Source organism: Aotus nancymaae, unplaced genomic scaffold (assembly GCF_030222135.1).
Source record: "Aotus nancymaae isolate 86718 unplaced genomic scaffold, 86718_ANA_hifiasm-v0.15.2.pri h1tg000108l, whole genome shotgun sequence".
Lineage (NCBI taxonomy): Eukaryota > Metazoa > Chordata > Mammalia > Primates > Aotidae > Aotus > Aotus nancymaae.
The window spans coordinates 39,648,931-39,673,218 of NW_026988523.1; the positions used below are offsets into that span (position 1 = coordinate 39,648,931).

The 24,288-nt window shown below is 47.2% G+C and overlaps 2 protein-coding genes across 2 annotated transcripts; both read right to left on the reverse strand.

Annotated features, from left to right (window-relative positions):
• Positions 1–79: 79 nt before the first annotated feature.
• F11R (F11 receptor) lies at positions 80–23,544 on the reverse strand. Its single transcript, XM_012449644.2, has 10 exons — positions 23,409–23,544; positions 5,210–5,278; positions 4,929–5,036; positions 4,549–4,695; positions 4,058–4,260; positions 3,788–3,890; positions 3,554–3,661; positions 3,307–3,319; positions 2,953–3,001; positions 80–2,816 (listed from the first exon to the last, which is right to left on the reverse strand). The coding sequence occupies exons 1-10, from the start codon at positions 23,470–23,472 to the stop codon at positions 2,781–2,783; spliced, it is 900 nt and encodes a 299-aa protein (XP_012305067.1). The 5' UTR covers positions 23,473–23,544; the 3' UTR covers positions 80–2,780.
• LOC105715337 (large ribosomal subunit protein eL30) lies at positions 11,097–11,591 on the reverse strand. Its single transcript, XM_012449645.3, has one exon. It carries the CDS (start codon positions 11,515–11,517, stop codon positions 11,170–11,172), a length of 348 nt encoding a protein of 115 aa, XP_012305068.3. The 5' UTR covers positions 11,518–11,591; the 3' UTR covers positions 11,097–11,169.
• Positions 23,545–24,288: the final 744 nt, after the last annotated feature.

The following is a 24,288-nucleotide window of genomic DNA, read 5'->3' on the forward strand; positions in this document are numbered from 1 at the left end:
ACAGGAATATTTTGAATGTCCCGGTCACTCTAGGAGTCCCAATTCTCTTAAGGTAAGAACTTCAGGATTTAAACAAACACAATGTGAAAAATAAACATTTATTACAAAAATTAGTTTTGACATTTTAAAGTGAAAGCAGACAAGGTGTTTTCCAGTTCAAAAGGTCTGTTGTAAGTTAGAGAGGTAAATTCCAAGGCTGGTAATAACTGACTCATATTCTTCACAAGTGGCCTAGACAATAAGGAACCATTCATCTCAAATTCACAGGAGCCATGAATCACCTCTGCCTCCCCATGGCCTCTTCTCCATATCCGTCTGACTTGGCCTTCCAACCATGATACAGTACTGAAACATACTTTAAAAATTTTATCCTTGGCCAGGCACGGTGGCTTACACCTGTAATTCCAGCACTTTGGGAGGCTGAGGCAGGCAGATCACGTCAGGAATGCTAGACCAGCCTGACCAACATGGTGAAACTTCATCTTCATGAAAAATACAAAAATTAGCTGGGCGTGGTGACACTCGCCTGTAATCCCAGCTACCCAGGAGGCTGAGGCAGGAGAATCGCTTGAACCCGGGAGGCAGAGGTTGCAGTGAGCCGAGATTGTGCCACTGCACTCCAACCTAGGCGACAGAGTGAGACTCCATCTCAAAAAATTAAAAAAAAAAAAAAAAATCTCATCCTTACTGAACCATTTCATAAGCTCTACTTTAATTGTCTAGTCAGATTTCATTTCCTCTGGAAAATTTATTTTTTATTAGCATGTGACCCTTAACTGATGGCTTCACGTTAGTATTTTGTTTTTCTTTCTGGATCCTTAATTTTAAAAACTCAATTCTGTTAGGGATTTCCAGACAGGATAGGGCAAAGTGGCACCTAGTATCCTCCACAGAAATAAAGAAGCAAAATCAACCCAAGAGGGCCCTTTATTTGCCCTCTTGCTAAGTTAATAAATAGACTGAGGGATGGTGGTAGACAGAGAAATAAAAATGTAAGGGCAGAAAAGGGTCCAAATGGGGAGGAGGAAAGCAGTGACAGCCAGTCCTGTCCTGCTCGCTCCTGTTCACTCACATGCAGACCACCCAAATTTTTTCTGAACTCCACCCCACTAAATATAGTAGTAGTTACTACTTTCAACTACTACTAAAGCAGCTGTTCTCCAAATGACCTGAGAAATCCCCCGCCTCAGCTCCTGGCTGGGCAGGAGGTAGAAGAGGGAGTACTTTCTCCTGTCACTTGGTGGAACAGGCCAAGGACATCCCACAGGTACAGTATCAGCTTCACCCTGGGCACCTTCCTCCAGCAGAGGTAGGCCTGGCCACAAGAGGGCTCTGGAATGAGGGCCTGAAACTCAGAAGCTCTGCCTTAGAGATAAGAACCAGGAAGGGGCAGGGCCAGGCACAGGGAACCAGCCCCAGGTTGCTGGGAAGCCCGGCTTTGAAGCATTTTCCTGTTGTACAAAGGAGCCCAGGAACCTTCAAAGACCTTTTCCCCTACTTACTTCCTATAAAAAGAAGCCTTGAAAAACCAAGCTTTTATTTCCAGCAACATCCAGCCGATACAAACACATAGAAATACAATCTCACCAAAGAGCTAAGAAGCCCTCCAGCACACACTCAATTTCAGCAAACAGCTAAGACCACACAACACACACAAGCTCAACGAAGAGCTAAGACCACTACACACTTCTCCACAGCACCACAGGCACATCTCAAAAGGGTCTGTCCAGGAGTTCCAGCCAAGGGAAGGGTGATGGCCTGACCCACTAGCTCCAGCTTTTTTTTTTTTTTTTGGAGACAAAGTTTCACTCTTGTTGCCCAGGCTGGAGTGCAATGGCAAGATCTCGGCTCACCGCAACCTCCATTTCCCGGGTTCAAGCAATTCTCCTGCCTCAGCCTCCTGAGTAGCTGGGATTACAGGCATGCATCACCACACCCGGCTAATTTTGTATTTTTAGTAGAGACGGAATTTCTTCATGTTGGTCAGGCTGCTCTCGAACTTCTGACCTCAGGTGATCCGCCTGCCTCGGCCTCCCAAAGTTCTGGGATTACACGCTTCAGCCACCGCGCCCGGCCTCCAACTTTCTTTTCTTTAGAGCAGTGGTTTTAAACCTTTTTCGCTTCATGTTCGACATTCTCTGAAAATTTACTATGCTCTCCACAACAAGAGCTCCCATTTTCCATGGACAGTCAGTGTCTGTGTGCTTGTATTCAGGAGGAGGACAGGGCGGAGGGATTCCAGCAGCACTTCCCATGGGAAGACAGGAAAGAATGGACCCCGGAGATGGAGGGACCCCAGTGTCATCACCAAACAACCATTTCAGCCGTTCTAGCCTCTGTCCCTGCTCTAGAACAGCTGGCTCTGGAAATCAGTACATAAGGAAAGAGCCCAGAACCAGGTTGAAGAACCCCATTCAAAGGCCCCTGCAGGCCAGGTGGGCAATTGAGTGTAGATTCCTGGGAGCCACGTCATTTTTGCTGTCTACTTAGAAGGGATGTCAACAGCATACCCAGGATTCCTGCCTGATCCCTCATAGAAATGGGGAATAAACACTTTAAACAAGTCCCAGGCCACTCAGCAATCGTAGGAAAGGAAGGGAGTGCATGAAGGAGGAAGGACACATAGCTGACATTATTAAAAATACATCCTAACAAGTTGGGGGCCCTGGGGGTGTAGAAGACAAATAAAGCATCCTGTGAATCTATAGACATCAGGGGCTGGAGTCTGGTAGCACCTGAGTAAGGCAAGTGCAGATGACAGGCGGAGAGCCCGAGCAGGCTCACACCAGGAACGACGAGGTCTGTTTGAATTCCCCCTGCAGAAACAAAACATCCAGTCAACTCTCAATAGTCTTCTTTAGCTGATAATCCTCAAAACACATAAACACAGGCTAGAAATCTCCTCACTCCAGCCCCAGGTGGCCCACCCCTGCCCTGGCCAGGCATACTCACTTCACTTCGAGCACTAGGTTGGCTGTAAATCACCTTCTTACTCGAAGTCCTGTGAACAAGCCAGAAGACAGAGACACTCAGCCACGTAGGTGCTTATTAACTCTCCTTGCCAACTTTAAAGGCCAGAACCGAGACCGCTACAGAAGCACAGAGTGAGCAGCAGAAAGGTATGGGCGGGGGGAGACAGGACAGGCCCAGGGCCAAGGCCACAGAGAAAAGGCTGGATATCCAGATGCCTTCCCTCCAAATCCGTTGCTTCTGCCTTCAATGCATTCCCCCAGGCCCACCTCAGCTTCAAACCACATGCATCCATGCTCTCAAACTCGGAGAACCCCAGGACAGCACCTCACTCACCCTTTCTTTGCTCCTGAAAGAGAAGAAACGGGATCATGAGTGTCAGCAGGACAGAAGACAGCACAGCTCAGGGAGATGAAGGAGCGGGCCCACAGCTCTTGGTGTGTGTTAGATGGGTGATCAGTGCTCCCCAGGGGACAACACCCACACACATGAGCGCAGTATCAGGGTCAGTACTCAGATGACACCATGCCAGGCCCTGGGAAAGGGACAATACAAAGGAGAGCCTCTGGGGGCAGATACTTACTGTCAAAGTAGCCTCGGCTATAGGCAAACCAGATGCCAAAAATCAAGATTCCCAGGAGAATCAGGGTTACAAGGACAGCTGCCACGATGGCCCCCACATTCAGCTCCACTGTGAGACACAAATGAGAAGTCAGGCACCAGAATACCCATGGTACCAACAGTGTCGCCAACGGCAGGAGGAAAAGCAGACCCAAACCCCCACCCCAGGTCTGGGATCAAGCCCCAACTCTCTCACCAGCTTCCATGCGCACAGCATTTGATTTCACTGCTGTCCCATACCCATTCTCTGCCTGACAACTGTATTCTCCAGTATCAGAGGCTGACACGGGATCAAAGACCTGAAGGGAGGAAACAAATTGGCTTCCTGCTTGAAGAAGCAAGTGCCCATTTTTTTACATCTCCTGACCCCAATTCCAAGTTCACCCTGTTGCTTGTTCTTCCTCCCACCTTTTGGGGTTCTATAACTGCATCCCCCACACATCTTCCACCACCACCCCATCCATACCAGCTCTCCTGTCGTGGGATTAAGGTTATAGGAAGAGTTGCTGAAGGCACGGCTGGTCTTGGGATTTGCAGGCATCTCTATGCCATCTCTGTACCAGGTGTATGTAGAAGGTGGGGAACCATCTTGTTCTGAGCATATCAGCACTGCCCGGTTCCCAATGGTGGCAGAGGAGGGGATGCTAACTGTAGGCTTGGATGGAGGCACTATGGAGGAGAAAGACAGAAGGTGCTGAGTACAGGGTGGGGGCTGCTTGAGTCCAGGAAACGAACTAGAACGGTACCCCCATCTACTCTGCTTGAGCCTCCCACCCTCACCATGACCCCAGTTGCCACCTAACCAGGGGCTCATCCCCTCTCTAGCAGCTCCAGGAGTCCAAATAGCCCCACCCATGGGCATTCTCACTATCAATGAGCTCCAAAGCTCAGCAGAGCCTGCTACAGGTTAGGGAAGTAACTGACTCCATGCCCACCCAGAAGCCACAGGGCACGTACCAAGCACGATGAGCTTGACCTTGACCTCCCCATAGTTGTTGCCGCCATCCTGAGAGACCATACAAGTGTATGTCCCGGTGTCTTCTCGTGTTACGGATTTGAAGGTGATACCACTTGATGAGAAGGTCACTCGGTTCTCATAGGAAGCTACCATAAGAGGAGGCAAGAGCAGGGACAGAGTGAACTGGAGAGCTAGGGAAGCTAATGATCCAAGGAACACGGGTGCTCTCTTCTTCCCCTAGAAAGGGGCATGGGAAGGCCATGGGGACTTGAGCCCCAGGGTGTGCCCTGGGATAAGGGTACAAAGCCTGGATCATAGAATCCAGGCATGATAATCCCTCCACAACCTAGGCAATCAGGAAGGAGGAGAAGCAACTCACACGTGATCTTGCTATTATAGCAAACGAGTCTGGTGGTATCTCCATGATCAAACTTCCACTCCACACGGGGAGAAGAAAAGCCCGAGTAGGTACAGGACAACTTGACGGCTGCAGACAGGGTCAAAATGAGCCGGAGGAGGAGGAAGCGGCAGCAAATACACAAGGTGGGGAGCAGCCCCAAACCGCAGGCTGTGCTAGATGCTCTCTAGGCCCCCAGGCGGCTGGCAACTGCTCACCCTCATGCCCTCCAGAGCCACCCTCCCCGGCCCCTCCCAACTCACCATTATTCTCAGGAATTCTGACTTCAGGTTCAGAAGTGTACACTGTACCACTGCCCAATGCCAGGGAGCCTGAGAAGAAAGAGGTGGGCCCCGTCAGGAGTAGATAGTGAAATGCCACAGAGAGGGAGGCACAGACCCGGCGGACGGGGCTTCTCCATTCACAGACCCTACGCGGAAGGGATTCCAGACTCAAGCTCCTCCTGGCTCTCATACTTTATCACCATGATCTTAAATATCTTCTTTAAGTGATTTTTGCTACAACTGCAGGCTGATACTTCTATCAATGGAACTCTCTCAAATGCAGTTTCTTTTGCTTCTAATTTTTCTCTCTGTGACTTCCAATAATCTAATTAGATTTCTACTAGTCCCAGGGCAGCTTCCAGAATGACATTTTATGGTTCAGAGAAAGCTTTTCAACAAATGATTGCAACCACTTGTTAAGACAATCCTGGAAGGAAGCCAGGAGGGCTGGAAGCCAAGGAGGGAAGGGAAGGGCAGAGCCGTAATAAGGATAATAATAATACTTGACATTTGTAGAGCATTTGGTGCTTTTTAAAGTGTTTTCACATTCATTATGACACATTGCATCATTTGATCCTGGAAACAAGCATGACAGACCGGCAGGACGCATATTATTATCCCAAGTTTACATAAGGAACTGAGAATACAAGAAGTTGTACCTAATATCACATAGCTGGGGCCAGGTGCGGTGGCTCACACCTGTAATCCCAGCACTTTGGGAAGTGGAGGCGAGCGTTCAAGACCTGAGGTCGAGAGTTCAAGACCAGCCTGATGAACATGGAGAAACCCGATCGCTACTAAAAATACAAAACTAGCTGGGCGTGGTGGTTCGTGCCTGTAATTCCAGCTACTCAGGAGGCTGAGGCAGGAGAATCGCTTGAACCCAGGAGGCGGAGTTGCGGTGAGCTGAGATCATGCCATTGCACTCTAGGCTGGGCAACAAGAGGGAAACTCTGTCTCAAAAAAAAAAGAATGATGCTGATAATGAAAGACCTTGATTTTTGCCCAAGTCAGCCTTCTCTGCTTTGAGAACGGGAATTTTAGTTTTTAAAGATTTAAAATTTTCTTTAAATTTAAAGAGACCGCACCCAGCCTCTTTCTTTTTTTGATACAGTCTTGCTTTGGCCCAGGCTGGAGTGCAGTGGAACCACCTCAGCTTATTGCAACCTCTGTATTCCAGGTTCAAGTGATTCTTGACTACAGATGTGTGTCACCACACCCAGCTGATTTTTGTATTTTTAGTAGAGACAGGGTTTCACCACATTGCCCAGGCTGGTCTCGAACTCCTGACCTAAGTGATCTGCCTGCCTTGGCCTCCCAAAGTGCTGAAATTACACATGTGAGCCACTGCATCCAGCCAGAGATTCTTAAATTTTACAATTTGCCATCTGTGATGTTCCCCTGAGGCTCAAATCAGATCTCTCTTCACAAATGAAGCACTTACTGCCCTGGCTGCTGGCAGTGCTACCAGAACAAGGGCCTCAGCTCTCAGCCCTGTGTGAAAATGGCTAGAAAACTGCCTTGCCTAATGTCTGGGCTCCCACCAGGTGCAGGGGAAGGGGCAGCCAGCACCCAATGCTTGATCAATGAGAGAAGGTGGGAGCATAAGTCCAGATCCATCGTCCAACTCCCCAACTTGGGACAAATTAAAGGGGCACTTCTGTTCCAGAGCTGTTTGTGGGATAGGCCGAGACCTCCCCGGGACTACAACACAAACTTGGCCCCCGCTCTGTCCAATCTTGCTTCCTTCCCCTCCTTTCCACGGGCGTGGATCCCAAGAGCACTCCCTAATAAATGTCTTCTATGATTATTGACATCTCAGAGTCAGCTTCCCAAGAACCCAACCTATGACACCACCCAAATAAATAGCAGCATCTAATTAGACTAAAAACTAGCCTTTGAAATAAAGACACATGTACACACAAATCACAACATATGAATTTGACGGTTGTTCCTCCATCACTTCTGCCTGCTAAAGTGCTCTGTTGAATCCTCTCAGATCATCAGATCTAAAACACATCCACAGTACAAATATACACAAACACATTGGGCTACAGACATATTCCCTTTTGTTCATTAATTCTCACAGCCATCACCTGGTCTGGGCTTCTGTTCTTTTGTTTCAAATACATGAACCTCTGCCTTAGTGTCCTCTTACCTACCTCTGTTGCAGGATTACCTATGTCTGCCTGTGGCCTGACTGTGCCAATACTCCCAAGTCTACTGTGACTGCCTACCATCGCATCATGAGTCAAGGCCAGCCTTACCACCATGCCCTTTCCAGGACACCTCAGCCATCCTGGTCCAAATATCCCTTCTCGTTCTTGAACAGGCCTCTGGAAACAGACTGCCTGCATTCAAATCCCAGCTCTGGGCTGGGCACGGTGACTCATGCCTGTAATCCTAGCACTTTGGGGAGCCAAGGCGGGCGGATCATGAGGTCAAGATATCAAGACCATCCTGGCTCACATGGTGAAATCTCGTCTCTACTGAAAATACAAAAATTAGCTGGGCGTGGTGGCGGGCGCCTGTAGTCCCAACTACTCGGGAGCCTGAGCCAGAAGGATCACTTGAACCTGGGAGGTGGAGGTTGCAGTGAGCCAATCACACCACTGCATTCCAGCCTGGGCAACAGAGCAAGACTCTGTCCCAAGAAAACAAAAGAAGTGGCCGGGTGTGGTGGCTCACGCCTGTAATCTCAGCACTTTGGGAGGCCAAGGCGGGAGGATCACCTGAGGTCGAGAGTTCGAGACCAACCTGACCAATATGGAGAAACCTCGTCTCTACTAAAAATATAAAAATTGGCCAGGCGTGGTGGCGTATGCCTATAATCCCAGCTACTCAAGAGGCTGAGGCAGGATAATTGCTTGAATCCGGGAGGCGGAGGTTGCTGTGAGCCAAGATTGTGCCATTGCACTCCAGCCTGGGCATCAAGAGTGAAACTCTGTCTCAAAAAAAAAAAAAAGAAAAAACAGGCTGGGCAGTGGTGGCTCACGCCTGTAATCCCAACACTTTGGGAGGCCGAGGTGGGCGGATCACAGGGTCAGGAGATCGAGACCATCCTGGCCAACATAGTGAAACCCCATCTCTAAACCAAACAAAACACACACACAAATGCAAATCTGACACTTGCTTTAAGCTTTTGATGACTCCACATTGCTTATATGATAAAATCCAAAATTTTCTGCAAGCTAAGAAAGTTCCAATAATCCTTTTCCTCTGCCAAATGCCCACCTCCCTATCACCTCCCTATCTCCTCCCCGGCCACAAAAAAGAGAAAGTCCCAGCACTATCTGACCCCCCTGATAACGTTATCATCTTCATCACCCACTCTACTGTTGCAATTTACCCTCTAGCAATATAAAACTACTTAAAATTCCTAGCAAAGACTGGGCTGGTTCACAGCCTCTGCCTTTGCACATGCTATTTCTGCTATGTGGAACACCCTTTCCCCTCTTTATCTGGGCAGCAGTATTCATCCACCTCCCACATGCCCAGTCCTCACCACAGCCTCACCTAGAGCTCTTTCCTAGGCTTTAATTATCTCATACAAAACATTGTCAAAGCAATTCCTGCATTATAATGACATCATCTGTGCACAAGTATGTCTCCCATGGTAAAACCCCAAAAGGACCATGTGTTATTTAATATTCTGACTATCAAACACTCAGCATAATAAAACTGGTACAAGTTGACATTCAATAAATGTTTGCTCACCCTGGGCAACACAGTGAGACCCCCATCTCTACCAAAAAAAAAAAAAAAATTAACCAGCTGCAGTCACGCCTGCCTGTAGTCCCAGCTACTCAAGAGGTTGATGTGGGAGGATCTCTTGAGTCCAGGAGTTCAAGGTTACAGTGAGCTGTGATCACACCACTGCATTCCACCGTATCTCTAAATAAATAAATAAATATGTCACGAACAACAAAGAGCATTAACAAATTAGGTCATGGCAGACCACTCACTATAACATCTACTTACTAAGGTTTATCTACAAAGATAAGCCCACTTTTTAAACTGGCAAATGGGGTATACCCAAATGAGGAAAAAACAAACTTCATTCAAAGTCCACTTTAAAAAAAATGTTAATATTAGCATTTTGTTCCTGTTGTTTTGGAGACAGGGTCTCTCTCTGTCCCCCAGGCTGGAGTGCAGTGGTGCCAAGGTGCCACCTCAGCTCACTGCAGCTTCAACCTCTTGGGCTCAAGTGATCCTCCCACCTAAGTCTCCTGTGTAGCTGGGACTACAGAAGCACACCATCATGCCAGGCTAATTTTTCTATTTTCTGTGGAAACATGTTCTGACAATATCACCCAGACTTGTCTCAAACTCCTAGGCTCAAGCAATCCTCCCACCTCAGTCTCCCAAGTGCTGGGATTACAGGTTGCCATTTTGCAAAAGGGACTGATTTCTGCTCCTGGGCCACAGTGCATCTGTAGGTTTTTGCATAAACAATGGAAAAGGCTGGCTTCCTGCATCCAGGTTGACTGATCTTGGCCTTTTAGCCTCTAGAACTGTGAAAAAATAAATGTATTGTTTAAGCCACACAGTCTGTGGTATTTCATTATGACAGCCCTAGGAAACTAATACAATGGTCTAAACTGGACATCCCCAGTGGACATCCTGGCAGACTCCCCAGGGACTATAGCCTTGACTTAAAAAGGCACAATGACATTTCTGCCAAAGAAAGAATCAGCATAACCTTGAAGGCCTTTACAAGCTTGTCCTATACTCTTAATGCATCATATCTGAATTCTAATTTTTTTTTTTTTTTTGACAGTCTCACTCTGTCGCCCAGCCTGGAGTGCAGTGGCACGATCTCAGCTCACTGCAACCTCCACCTCGCAAGTTCAAGCCATTCTTCTGCCCCAGCCTCCCAAGTAATTGGAATTACAGGTGTGCATCACCACACCCAGGTAATTTGTGTATTTTTAGTAGAGACGGGGATTCACCACGTTGTCCAGTCTGGTCTCAAACTCCTGGCCTCAGGTGATCTGCCCACCTCGGCCTACCAAAGTGCTGGGATTACAGGCGTGAGCCACCGTGCCCAGTTCATCACACCTGAATTCTAAACACACATGACAGAACATGACCAAGAAAATCACTAAATAAATTAACAGTGGCAGCTAACATTTACTGAATGCTTTCTATGTGCCAGGTACTCTTCTAAGCCATTTACTAGTTTAACTCATTCAAGTCTTGCAATAATGCTGTTAGATACATAGTATTATTGCTCTCATCTTACATATGAATTAATTAGGGCACAGAAATTTAATTTACACAAAGTCACAAAGGTAGTTGATGACACAGCTAAGATTCTAACCCAGGTAATCTGGCTCCGGTAATGATGTTCTTTTGACTACCACAACTATGTAAAAAGTGCATAATGCCATTACAAAAGGTAGATTGATTTGAATCGACATAAAAATATGCCCAAAATATAATAACAATATATAGAATAAGAACTTATTTTTATAAACAATAAAAATAACCTCAGTATATGCTTTTTTTTTTTTTCAGATGGAGTCTTGCTATATCACTCAGGCTGGAATGTAGTAACACGATCTCGACTCACTGCAGCCTCCACCTCCCAGGTTCAAGAGATTCTCTGGCCTCAGCCGCCCAGGTGGCTGGGATTATAGGCATGTGCCACCACACCCAGAAAATTTTTAGTGGAGATGGGGTTTCACCAGGTTGCCCAGGCTGATCTCAAACTCCTGACCTCAAGTGATCCTCCCAAAGTGCTGAGATTACAGGCGTGAATCACCACGCCTGGCCCGCATTTTTAAAAATCTCTAATAATAGACTCTAAACACTTGACTGTGCATATTATCTAAGAGAAGGAAACGCAGGCAACTTTTGTTTTTTTGTTTTTGTTTTTGTTTTTGTTTTTTTAAACAAGCTCGGAAAAATTTTATTAAAGGAAAATTTTACATAGTTTACTTTTCACCAGTCTGTTCTGGCATGCTTCTAATGATGTCAGAATCACCTGGATCAATGATAGCCAGTGTGCACACTCTGTAGTATTTTCCACATGCTGTGCCCAGTTCAATATTATTGCCACTATAGTGATGGACACCAGTTTTGGCTAACATTGCATAGTACTCTATTTCGGATTTCCTCAAAGCTGGGCAGTTGTTAGCGAGAATGACCAATTTCGCTTTGCCTTGTCTGATCATCTTCAGAGTCTGCTTGTACCCCAGCACGTACTTTCCACTTTTCATAACGAGTTGGAGCCTAGAGTTGATCGACTCCAGCGATGTTTTCATCTTCTTTGCAGCCACCATCTTCCTGCCTTAGGTGCGGGACGGCCCCCAGCCAACAGCAGACGCTAAGATGGCTGGGGAGCGAGAAAGGGCAACTTTTGTTTTTTATGTACTATATTTCTGTAATAAGCAAGTATGTATTATTAAATATTATAATTTAAGAGAAAAAGGGAGTAGGAAGGAGGAATAAAAAAGAAAAAAAATCATAAAAAAAGTGAAACCCTGGCCAGACACAGTGGCTCACACCCATAATCACAGCATTTTGGAGGACCAAAGCAGGCGGATCACCTGAGGTCAGGAGTTCAAGACCACCGTGGCCAACATGGTGAAACCCCGCATCTACTACAAATACAAAAATTAGCTAGGTGTGGTGGCAGGCACCTGTAATCCCAGCTACTCAGGAGGCTGGGGTAGGAGAATCGCTTGAACTCAGGAGGCGGAGGTTGCAGTGAGCCAAGATGGCGCCACTGCACCCCAGCATGGGCGATAAGAGTGAAACTCCATCCCCCCACAAAAGAAAAAAATGAAATCCGGCCGGGCACGGTGGCTCACGCCTGTAATCCCAGCACTTTGGGAGGCCAAGGCGGGTGGATCACGAGGTCAAGAGATCGAGACCATCCTGGTCAACACGGTGAAACCCCGTCTCTACTAAAAATACAAAAAATTATCTGGGCACGGTGGCGCATGCCTGTAATCCCAGCTACTCAGGAGGCTGAGGCAGGAGAATTGCCTGAACCCAGGAGGCGGAGGTTGCGGTGAGCCGAGATCGCACCATTGCACTCCAGCCTGGGTAACAAGAGCGAAACTCCGTCTCAAAAAAAAAAAAAAGGAAAAAATGAAACCCTAGCATTTATAGCAACACAGATGGAACTGGAGGTCATGATGTTAAGTGAAATAAGCAAGGCACAGCTTATTTATATAATTATATGTTGGAGCTAAAAGTTGGTATCATGTAGGTAGCAAGTAGAACGATAGTCAACAGAGGCTGGGAAGGGGCACGTGGAAGGGATAAAGAGGAGCTGGTTTATGGGTTAAAAAACAGCTAGACAGAAGGAATAAGTTCTAGTGTTTCATAGCACAGTAAGATGACTATAGTTAACAATAATACATATTTCAAAATAGCTACGAGAGGACCTGAAATGTTCCTAACATAAAGAAATGAAAAATCCTCAAGGTGACAGATGTTCTAAATACCCTGACGTGATCGTTACACATTTTATGCATGTAACAAAATTATCACATGTACCCCTATAATTATGTAAAAATATTACATATCCCGGGCGCGGTGGCTCACGCCTGTAATCCCAGCACTTTGGGAGGCCGAGGCGGGTGGATCACGAGGTCAAGAGATCGAGACCATCCTGGTCAACAAGGTGAACCCTCTACTAAAAATACAAAAAAAAAAAAAAAAAAAAAATCAGCTGGGCACGGTGGCACATGCCTGTAATCCCAGCTACTCAGGAGGCTGAGGCAGGAGAATTGCCTGAACACAGGAGGCGGAGGTTGTGGTGAGCCAAGATCGCACCATGGCACTCCAGCCTGGGTAACAAGAGCAAAACTCCGTCTCGAAAAAAAAAAAAAAAAAAAAAAATTACATATCAATACAATTTTTTTAATTATACAGACAGATCACAAGAAGGAAAGAAAAATAAGACAAAGCCAGAAAGGAGAGGCAAACACAATAGCCAAAAAACACTTTAAAGGGCCACACACACTGGCTCACACGTATAATCCCAGGACTTTGGGAGGCAAAGGCAGGAGGATCATTTGAGCCCATAGGTTTGAGACCAGCCTGGACAACATAGGGTGACCTCATCTCTACCAAAAATAAAAAAATTAGCTGGTTATGGTGGTGCTGGGAACCTATGGTTCAAGCTACTTGGAAGGCTGAGGCAAGAGGATAGCTTGAGGCCAAGAGATTGAGGCCGCAGTGAGCTATGATCATACCACTGCACTCCAGCCTGGACAACAGGGTGAGATTCTGTCTCTAAATAAATAAAACTTTAAGGGCAAAATGAGGTAACAAAGATGAGTGAGAAATATGAGATTACTACACCATCAAGATCCTGGAGAGCCTATATAAGTCTGATAAATTTCAAGGAGAGAAAAAGGGCAAAAGGAAACCGAAGCACAAGTAACCTGGAAATACTGGTTGAGAACAGAAAAGCAGGTAGGTGGAAGGGTAGGAAGTGGAAGAGAATGTGAGTTAGGTAAGAGAAGGGACAGTGGTCAAAATAACCACAAGGCATTAATAGCTAAGTCAAGCCCCACGTTTTCACACACTTCAGAAGAGTTGGTGATGTATAAATCTATAATGCTGAGGATATAATTCCTGGAAATTACTATGTACCTGAGTAATAATAATGACACAACTGTGGCAAATAGTATTCGCCAAAATGGCCGTATCTATCTATATATTTACCTCTTCCCCCATGCTCTACTTACATTGTGACTGAGACAGAGTCTTAGTTAAGTTCCCCGCCATGGGCTGGCACAGTGGCTTACACCTATAATCCCAGCACTTTGGGAGGCCAATGTAGGTGGATTACTTGAGGCCAGGAGTTCAAGACCACCCTGGCCAACATGATAAAACACCATCTCTACTAAAAATACAAAAATTAGCCAGGCATGGTGTCACATGCCTGTAGTCCCAGCTACTTGGGAGGCTGGAGAATCGCTTAAACCTAGGAGGTAGAGGTTGCAGTGGACCAAGATCATGCTACTGCACTCCAGTATGGATGACAGAGTTAGACTCTGTCTAAAAAAAAAAAGTTTCCTCCCCATGAATCTGGCAGGGTCTTATAATTGCCAATGGCATAATGGTAAGAGAGGCCTATTATTAAGGTTAGGCCTTATGTGCATTTTCTCACTAAATTCTAGAAAACAACAAAATACCCTATGAGACAAGTACTACTGAAGTACTATTGTCCCAACTCTGCCTAATTTTGAGGCTCCAAAACTATTATGCTATATGTAACTTTATTGGACAAGCAAGGAAATCCCATGTATCTTTCTTTCTTTTTTTTTTTTTGAGACGGAGTCTCGCTCTCGTTGCCCAGGCTGGAGTGCAATGGTGCGATCTCGGCTAACCGCAACCTCCGCCTCCCGAGTTCAAGTGATTCTCCTGCCTCAGCCTCCTGAGTAGCTGGGATTACAAGCACCTGCCACCACGCCCGGCTAATTTTTTGTATTTTTAGTAGAGACGGGTTTCACTATGGTGGTCAGGCTAGTCTCAAACTCCTGACCTCAGGCGATCCACCCGCCTCGGCCTCCCAAAGTGCTGGGATTACAGGCATGAGCCACCACACTCAACCAATTTAATGTTATTTACTGTAGCAAACAAACAAACAAAAATCTAAATGCCCAAAAAAAGGTGAATAATTAAATAAATTATGATATAGCCAAACTTTAAGAATACTATAAAAAGAACCTTATTTAAAGTATATTTTGTGGGAAATACATACATATATCACACTAAAATGAGGCCCGGTGCAGTGGCTCACGCCTGTAATCCCAGCACCTTGGGAGGCTGAGGCGGGCAGATCATGAGGTCAGGAGATTGAGACCATCCTGGCCACCATGGTGAAACCCTGTCTCTACTAAAAATACAAAAAAATTAGCTGGGTGTGGTGGCGCTACTCTGGAGGCTGAGGCACGAGAATCGCTTGAACCGAGGAGGCAGGGGTTGCAGGGAGCCTAGATCGCACCACTGCACTCCAGCCTGAAGACAGAGCCAGACTCCCTCTCAAAAAACAAAAAGACTAGAATGAAACACCAGTAATAAGTGTCTATCTCCAGATAATAGAATTACATGGGATTTTATTTTCTCCATAGTCCTTTGCATTTTCCTATTTTTCTACATTGAGCATGTAACACTTTAATTAAAAAAAAATGCTTATCTTTTTAAAAAGTTACTCTCTTCAACTTTATGCTCCCAAAATATTTTGAACTTTGCTGACAGCCCCTGGCACACGCTGCTCTGTACTCTACCTAGTCAATATGTGTTTGCGGTTTCTTGGGTTCTATTGTATCCTTCCCCAGAGCCCAGCACTACACTTTGCACACAGGACACAGGAGGTGCTCCATGAACTGCACCGAAGCACTGCTGGGGTGAGAAGATGATCACAGGAGGCAGAGGCCTCCAGACACTTAAGAGAACCCACCAACAACCATCCCTTGTACATGAAGGGTCAGGTCAGACCCATAACAGAAAAGGACCAACTTCCTTCCACTAATTTACTAAGAAACCTTTAGTTTTTTTCTAGATACCCTGTTAATTATTAGAATTTCCTGGCCGGGTGCAGGTGCAGCAGCTTATGGGTATAATCCCAGCATTTTAGGAGTCCAAGGTGAGAGAATTACTTGAGTCCAGGAGTTCAAGACCAGCCTGGGCAACATAGAAAGACCCCGAGTCTATGCCTCAAAGACCCCTGAGGCGCATATATATATATATATATATATTTTTTTTTTTTTTTTTTGAGATGAAGTTTTGCTCGTTACCCAGGCTGGAGTGCAATGGCGCGATCTCGGCTCACCGCAACCTCCGCCTCCTGGGTTCAGGCAATTCTCCTGCCTCAGCCTCCTGAGTAGCTGGGATTACAGGCGCGCGCCACCACACCCAGCTAATTTTTGTATTTTTAGTAGAGACGGGGTTTCACCATGTTGACCAGGATGGTCTCGATCTCATGACCTCGTGATCCACCCTCCTCGGCCTCCCAAAAGTGGTGGGATTACAGGCGTGAGCCACCGCGCCCGGCCTCTCTGAGGCATATTGATATGTGTCAGGGATATAATAACAAAAAAATAAAAGAACTACAACATAAAAAAAATACAAGAAATTTTATAAAGAGAGAGGCTCTGATCTCCATTAAAAAAAAAGAAGAATTTTCTTTGAGTTGCTTTTGAGTTTGAATTATTTATTTATTTATTTTTAACTTTAATTTCAGGCTCAGGGGTACATGTGCAGTTTGTTATATAGATGAATGACATGTCTTGGGGATTTGGTGTACAGATTATTTTATCACCCTGCATAGCACCCAAAAGGTACTTTTTCTATTCTTACCCTCCTCCCATCCTCTAAACTCAAGTAGGCCCTGGTGTCTGTTGTTCATTTTTTAAAAAAGAACAAGAAAGAGGAGGAGGAAAAGGAGGAAAAACAGCCAGTCTCTCTGGTTTTCTCTAAGAATTCATCCAAACTTCCCTCTGGGCATATGAGACTCACAACACCCCCCAGTTGCCAGGGAGCTGGAGCCCCAGAATAGGAAGGATGAGTCAGGGCCTCCTAACCCCACCAGCTACAGCATACCCAGTTTTCATGTTTCCCCCCTGATCTCTAGCACAGTGCTCAGAACATAGTAAACACCAAGGTTGTTGGAATAACAAGTGAATTTTACATGGCAGTACAATTAGAACCTGGACCTAGAGCTTCCACCCTGGTTTGCCCCTTTCTCCCCACCACTCACCCTGTAGAGACTGAAGTTAACTCCCATAAGGGTTGGCCTCCTCGTAAAGATCAAGAGGCTCCACTGGGCCAGGAAGTTCCACAGCTGGCAGGCCCTTTCCGGGGGTTGGGGTAGAACAGTTAAGGAATGCGTGGGCAAGAAGAAGGTTCTGTGAGGCCAACAGGCTGGGCTATGTCTAAACAGCCATCCTTGGCTGCACTTTCAGTGATGTTGATCAGCTGGCTCAGGCCCTCTGAGGACGGCAGAAAGTGGTAATGGCAGGGTAAGACAGGAGTGCTTTCACTCCCTGGCTCGCTCCTTCCCTCTCTCTGCAGAATTTCTGGTTCTACCTGCTCAGCTCCCCGCCATTCCATCTCTCCAGTGCAAGGGAAGGCTGAGCCTGCCAGTCCAGGACTCACTTCAAGGGCCTGGCATCACACTTCCTGCCAGCCAGCTGCTTCCTCCTGTTCCGCCCCCACATTTTGAAACAAATGACGCAGCCGGACTTTAGACAGAAACCTGCTTATCAGGGAGTCCAGGCAGATGAACTCTGGGTTTTCAATGCCAGGAAAACCCTGGTATGCGTCCACTCTCACAGTATGTGTTCACTCATACTGCTTTCCACAACTCTTACACAATAGTGAAACCTCATCCTCCTTTATGTTTGACGCAAGGTCATCCAGGTCTTTCCTGAATCTCTAAAACGGAAACTGCTTTGAGTTTAGAGATCCCCAGGGTCTCTAGTCAAAGTTAACAGATGTGATAAACGAGACTCATTATTCCTATCCCATAAAATGTGCATAGCATTTAAATCTATTTTTGGGTGTAGTGGAAATGTGTGTTGCCCATTTCTGTGTCCATAAAACAAGTGCACATTGAACTCCACTGACTTGGAGGGGGTGGGATGTATCCTAACAGCCAAGGCCACAATCCCCAAAAACCAATATGGGCCAGGTGTGGTGACTCATACCTGTCATTCCAGCATTTTGAAAGGCTAAGGCAAAAGGATCCCTTGAGGCCAAGAATTCAAGACCAGCCTGTACAACATAGTGAGACCTTGTCTGTACAAAAAAATTAAAAATTAGCCAGGTATGGCTCACCACTCACACTTGCCTATAGCCTCAGCTATTCGAGAGGCTAAGACTGGAGAACTGCTTGAACCCAGGAGGTTAAGGCTGCAGTGACGCCAGGCGTGGTGGCTCATGCCTGTAATCCCAGCACTTTGGGAGGCCAAGGCAGGCGGATCACTTGAGGTTAGGAATTCGAGACCAACCTGGTCAACATGGTGAAACCCTGTCTCTACTAAAAAGACAAAAATTAGCCAGACATGGTGGCACACACTTGTAACCCCAGCTACTCGGGAGGCTGAGACAGGAGAATCACTTGAACCTGGGAGGCAAAGGCTGCAGTGAGCAGAGATCACGCCGCCACTGCACTCCTTCCTGTTCAACAGAGCAAGACTCTGTCTCAAAAAAAAAAAACGCTACAGTGAGCTAAGATTATGCCATTGTACTCCAGGCTGGGCAACAGAGTGAGACCCTGTTTCAAAAACAAAACAACAAATAAAAGCAAAACTGATATATATATATATATATATATAAGCGAGATGTAGTAGAATATATGTAGTATGCCTCTTTTTGTGTCAGAAGGTGGGGGAACAAATATATATTTATATATACTTGTATCTGTAAAATGAAACACTGAAAAGAGACATAAGAATCTATGGGGGTTTGGGGTGAACAGGAGCAAGGTGGAAATGAGATGCCCTCCACCCTTTGATACCATTTTAATTATCTTTTTTTTTTTTAGAGACGGGGTCTCGCTATGTTGCCCAGGCTGGAGTGCAGTGGCTATTCACAGATGCGATCCCACTACTGATCAGCATGGGAGTTTTGACCTGCTCCGTTTCCAACCTGGGCCGGTTCACCCCTCCTTAGGCAACCTGGTGGTCCCCCGCTCCCGGGAGGTCACCATATTGATGCCAAACTTAGCACGGACACCCACTCGGCATAGCGCACTGCAGCCCAGAACTCCTGGGCTCAAGCGATCCTCCCACCTCAGCCTCCCGAGTAGCTGGGACTACAGGCACACGCTGCGGTGCCCAGCCCATTTTAATTATCAAACCATGTCAATTAACCTACCTATTCTAAATAAATATTTTCTTTTCTTTTTTTTTTTTTTTGTTGTTGTTTAGGAATCCTCACATTAAGGCTGGGCGCGGATCTTCACATTAGACAAGCCCCCTAAATAAATATTTTTAACTTTTTTTTTTTTTTGAGACAGAGTCTCACTTAGTCACCCAGGCTAGAGTAAGGTGGTGTGATCTTGGCTCACCGCAAGCTCCGCCTCTCAGGTTCAAGCCATTCTCCTGCCTCAGCCTCCCAAGTAGCTGGGATTACAGGCATGCACCACCATGCCTGGCTAATTTTTTTTATTTTTGGTAGAGACGGAATTTTTCCATGCTGATCAGGCTGGTCTAGAACTCCCGACCTCAGGTGACCTGCCCACCTCGGCCTCCCAAAGTGCTGGGATTACAGTTGTGAGCCACCTCACCCAGCCCTTCTAAATAAATATTTTTTTAAAAAATCACAGTAGCTATCTAGAATCAGAACCTGCTAGAGACTCCACAAGCCCTGATCATAAAGGAACTGAAGAGCAACATCTTGGGGTACAAGTGGTCTGGAGTGGCCATGTGCAGTGGTTCACACCTGTAATCCCGGCACTTTGGAAGGCCTAGGTGAGAGGATCACTTGAAGTAAGGAGTTTGAGACCAACCTGGCCAACATGGTGAAACCCCGTCTCTACTAAAAATACAAAAAATCAGCCAGGTGTGGTGGTGCGTGCCTATAGTCCCAGCTGCTGGGAAGGCTAAGGCAGGAGAATCGCTTGAACCCAGGAATCAGAGGTTGCAGTGAGCCAAGACCATGCTACTGTACTCCAGCCTGGGTAACAGAATGAGACTCTGTCGTAAAAAAAAAAAAAAAAGTGGTCTGGAGCCAGAAGGCGAAGACTAAAGGGCACTGGAATTTCACTGCCACTCATTTCCTAGTTCAGGGAAGAACTAGGAAATGCCAGTCACCAGCTGCTAGTTTGAAGAGAAATGCCACCCGGAACTAGAACTAGAAAGTGCCAGTCACCAGTTTCTAGTTTGGAGGGAATAATTTATTCCCGAGAGTAGAGGGAGAGGAAAGGAGGAGTGACTCACCAGTCTACGGTTTTGAGGTATGTCTGCACCTGAAGAGCAAAGCTAGAAAGGGCTTGAGTCAGAAACCTCAGTAGAAAACACCAGGACTCAGAGAATGACCCAGACACAGGGCAGCATGCCCTGCCCACCCGGAACTCCTCAGTGGTGATACCACACTCGAGTAAGGGCAGGGGAGCAAAAGCCAGCATTCCAACCCAGGTTTCCCTCTCTCCCCTGTGGTTACCAAAAGTTGACCTATCCACACTCACCTCCACCGTGTCTCTCCCTGCCTGGTAGACAGCTGAACCTTTTCTAAGGGACAGGTTTTCTAGGGAAAGGGAGGCTAGCACTCTGGGTCATCAGTTTCACTTCTCCCAAGTCCAGCTCTTCTATTGTCTACCTTGCGGATCCCTGCCCCGCAGGGTCGGGGTTTCCCCTCCATTAGGTTCCGGAGTTGGGGCTGGGCCTTTGCCTGACTCGTCAGTCCTATCGTGCCTTTTCTACTTCCTCCCTGACAGCAGAGCCCACAGTGAGGAGCAGCCCTGGAGGAACAGGGAGAACATGTGGGCAACCGATACATGCCTCTCAGGGGGCAGAAGACAAACTAGATGCCCAAGAAAAAGCTGCTTTGTGATTTTTGACTCTGACCATTTGGGATTTCCCTGCTTCCTTTTTGACCTACTCTGCTAGGGACAGCACTCTGGCATTCTTCCATCATCACAAAATCCAAAGGGGCTAACAGCTGCCCAACAATAATCCCTTCATGTATATATAATGTAATTATTATGCCAGTTGATCCTCATGACAAGGGTGGGACAAGTATTATTACTCCTATTTTATAGATGAAAAGACTGAGATACTGCCTAAGAACCCAAGCTAGAACACAGGTGTAGTGGCCCGGCTCTCATTTCCATCCTCATTTGCACTAACCAAATCACTCCCCTCCACCAACCCCATCCCACATCTAGCCTGATTTAAAAGTTTCAAGGTCAGTTCCTCCATCCCCTGGACATGCCACTTCCCAGGACCCACTGTCCCAACAGGCTAATATGACATCATCTCAGGTTCCCTCTGTACTACTGTGGCTTGGTTCCCTGAAGACACTTCCAAGCTCAAAATGGTGCTATCATAAACTTTCCAGTGCCAGTATATGATTATTTCAGGATTATCATAAATAATATAGGAAATTCGAGGGAGAGGAAAAAAAAGGAAGCAGTGGCAAAGGATAGGGAGGAAGCAGCTCCAGGAAGCTTTTAAGCCTGACAAATACTGTCACAGACAAAAACTGTTACAGTCACTCACCCAGAAGAAACTTCCGGGCTTAGGGGGAAAATACTGGCACAGTACAAAGGTTGGAAAAAGCTTTAGTACAGAACCACAGTACTAAAGAGTTCTTTAGTACCGAACCACTGAACCAAAAATTGACTATGGTTGTCTCTAGCAGTTCTAAAATACAGGCAGAAGTAAAATAGGCAAGGGGTAGGGAAAAAAGGGAAATTGAAGAAAAGGAAAATAGAAGAGCAAAATAAAAGGGAGACATGGCCAGGCACGCTGGCTCACACCTGTAATCCCAGCACTTTGGGAGGCGAGGTGGGCAGATCACCTGAGTTCGGGAGTTCAAGACCAGCCTGACCAACATGAAGAAATCCTGTCTCTACTAAGAATATTAGCTGGGCGTGGTGGCGCATGCCTGTAATCCCAGCTACTCGGGAGGCTGAGGCAGGAGACTCACTTGAAACCAAGAGGCGGAGGTTGTGGTGAGCCGAGATAGTGCTATTGTACTCCAGCCTGGGTAACAAGAGCAAAACTCCATCTCAAAAAAAAAAAAAAACAACAACAACAACGGGGAGATGTGAATGAAGAAGCTAGTGGGAAAGTAAAAGTTTAAAGGTAAGTAAGAGAGTAGATTCTGAAGCAGTATCCCAAACAGTTCTTGTGCCATAGGGTGCCTGAGATGCTGGATCCAAGAATGGGGGGAAAAAACGCAAATCAAGAGAGTTTGGCTCCATTCCCAGGTTCCACCCCTAACTCAATTGTCAACCTGGAAAAGTCATTTCCCCTCTTGGACCCTTATCAGTAAAACAGAAAGAGGACCAGATACGCCTCTGGCCTAATGTCCCCCAAGAGTTTTTGTTTTTGTGATGAGGGACAAATGAGCAGTCAATCCATCTAAGGGCAGGGAATCTACATCTGCCCTTCAAAAACTTAGCAAAATTAATTGCTTTACAACACACCAATACTGATTGTAATCATTCATTTATTTTACACTTTCTAAAACAAGAACCTTGGGGGTTGGGGGAGACTCACATACTGACACAGCTACCCACACAAGGACACGCACAGACACTCAAGAATCAGACGGATAAACATACAGGTGCTGCCACAGGTTGACTAACGCACAAACCAACCGACTACTCGCTCAGCCCCACACAAACACATCTAGAGACAGAGGCATGCCCTAGCAAGTGAGCCTCATTGTTCCTCAGGAAAGGGAGTTTACAAAGGAAACAAAAACTCTCATACACAGCCAGGGGGAGGGCAGAGCTCTGACTCTGATAAGAATCCAGCCAACCAACAGAGACACTCTCCCCCTGGGAAGAGTCACTCAGTCAACAACATGTATTAAGGACTCCTGAGGTAGTTATTCCAGAAAGGAACTTCACTGGAACCTACGCTGCGCATGGAGAAATTTCAGGTTTCTACTTCATTTCCTCTTTAGACTGTGGACCCAGACATTTTCCCAGAGCAACAGCCGCAATCCAAAGATTCAGAGGAGCCAGAGACTCCTTCAGCAAAAGCTAAGGAGAGAGCCTTCCACCCCAGCCCGCCTCCATTCGATTTTCTCCGAGGACCCTTAAGGAGCCAAGGCTCCCGGCTGCGCAGCGGGAGTTCGTGGATGCTGGGTGCGCGTTGGGCGGGGAGGCTGGCCCTTCCCAGGTGCGTGTGGAGCGCGCGCTGGGTAGATGAGTGTGGAAGGGTCCTTGGCCCGAAGGCTGTCGCCGCGAGGACGAGGAGTGTACTTCTGGTGTGTGCAGATGGGTCAGCTCTCTCCCGGTGGGCGTGAGGGGTGGGGTCACAACTCACTAGTGTGGGGGAGGGGAGCCAGCCACTCACCCGGCTGCGAGAGTGAAAGAAGAGGGACCAGGCAGGGGTGGAAAAGAGAATTAGGAGAGCGAGGTAAACAGGTTTCTGAGCTCCTCCCCTCCCTTGGGCCAGGGGCGTGGGGAGCGCCTTCCTCCAACCTCTGACCCGACCAGTCGATTCCTCCCGAAACTCCGAGAACTTACACAACAGGCCCTCCAAAACGAAGAGACACAACAGTTTCCTCTCGGCTTGCGCCTTCGTCCCCATCGCGACCAGGATCCCGATACGATACAACAACCGCCAACGGACTCCGGGGAACAGACACAGCTCCGCAGACTGCGGCGCCGGGACTAAGAGCCAGCCGCCAGGTGGAGCCCCGCCCTGCCCCGCCCTCCGCGCCTGATTGGCCGGCTCCCCACCCCTGCACGTTCCGATTGGTGGAAGGAACCGCCGCTCCGCAGAGCGAGTCACCTCTGCCAGGTGCTACCCCGCAGCTGCTCACTGTCAGGGCGCACTGGCGCCTTCCCCGCACGAGCTGCCTCTGATTGGCCCAGGAGACTGTCGCGTCAGAAGACGAATTCCTCACGTTCAGCAGCTGTCGGCCCCCTTCTTGGTTGGTGTTCCTAAAGTAGGGACTTCCTGCCTGGCTGGGTTCTCAGTTGGAGCTGGAGGGCTGTGAAGTACCTCTAAGGAGGAGGTAGGGAAGGCAGCCGTGCTGTGGGATTCACGGAGAAGGGCTTGTTTGGGGTTTCGTGTTTGTATTTGACTGTAAGTTGCTTAGTGCAACTGCACCTGCAGTTTGGTACTGCAGAAACCTTGGTCCTGCCCCTTGGCAAGTGAAAACCACATGTGAATATGGGAGGGTGGAGGAGAAGACCGGGAGAGAAGTGGAATGTTACCTTGACACCACCTCCAAACTGTTCCTCTGTCCACTCCACCGGCAGCGTTCACAGGCTTTGAGAGTTGAACTGCGCTGGGAGAAAGAAAGGGAAAAAAACAAGGGAAAGGGAGCTCAACTGGAAAATGGGAGCCTGGGCAATATAGCCCCAGCTACTCGGGAGGCTGAGGTGGGAGGATGGCTTG

Coding starts and splice junctions, on each gene's coding strand:
- LOC105715337 (XM_012449645.3), bottom strand. CDS start 11,517: ATGGTGGCTGCAAAGAAGATGAAAACATCGCTGGAGTCGATCAACTCT.
- F11R (XM_012449644.2), bottom strand. CDS start 23,472: ATGGGGACGAAGGCGCAAGCCGAGAGGAAACTGTTGTGTCTCTTCGTT. Junction 5,279..23,408: donor CGTTTTGGAGGGCCTGTTGT/GTAAGTTCTCGG, acceptor CTTTCTTCTCAG/GCTCCCTGGCATTGGGCAGT. Junction 4,261..4,548: donor GGTCAAGCTCATCGTGCTTG/GTACGTGCCCTG, acceptor TCTCCTCCATAG/TGCCTCCATCCAAGCCTACA.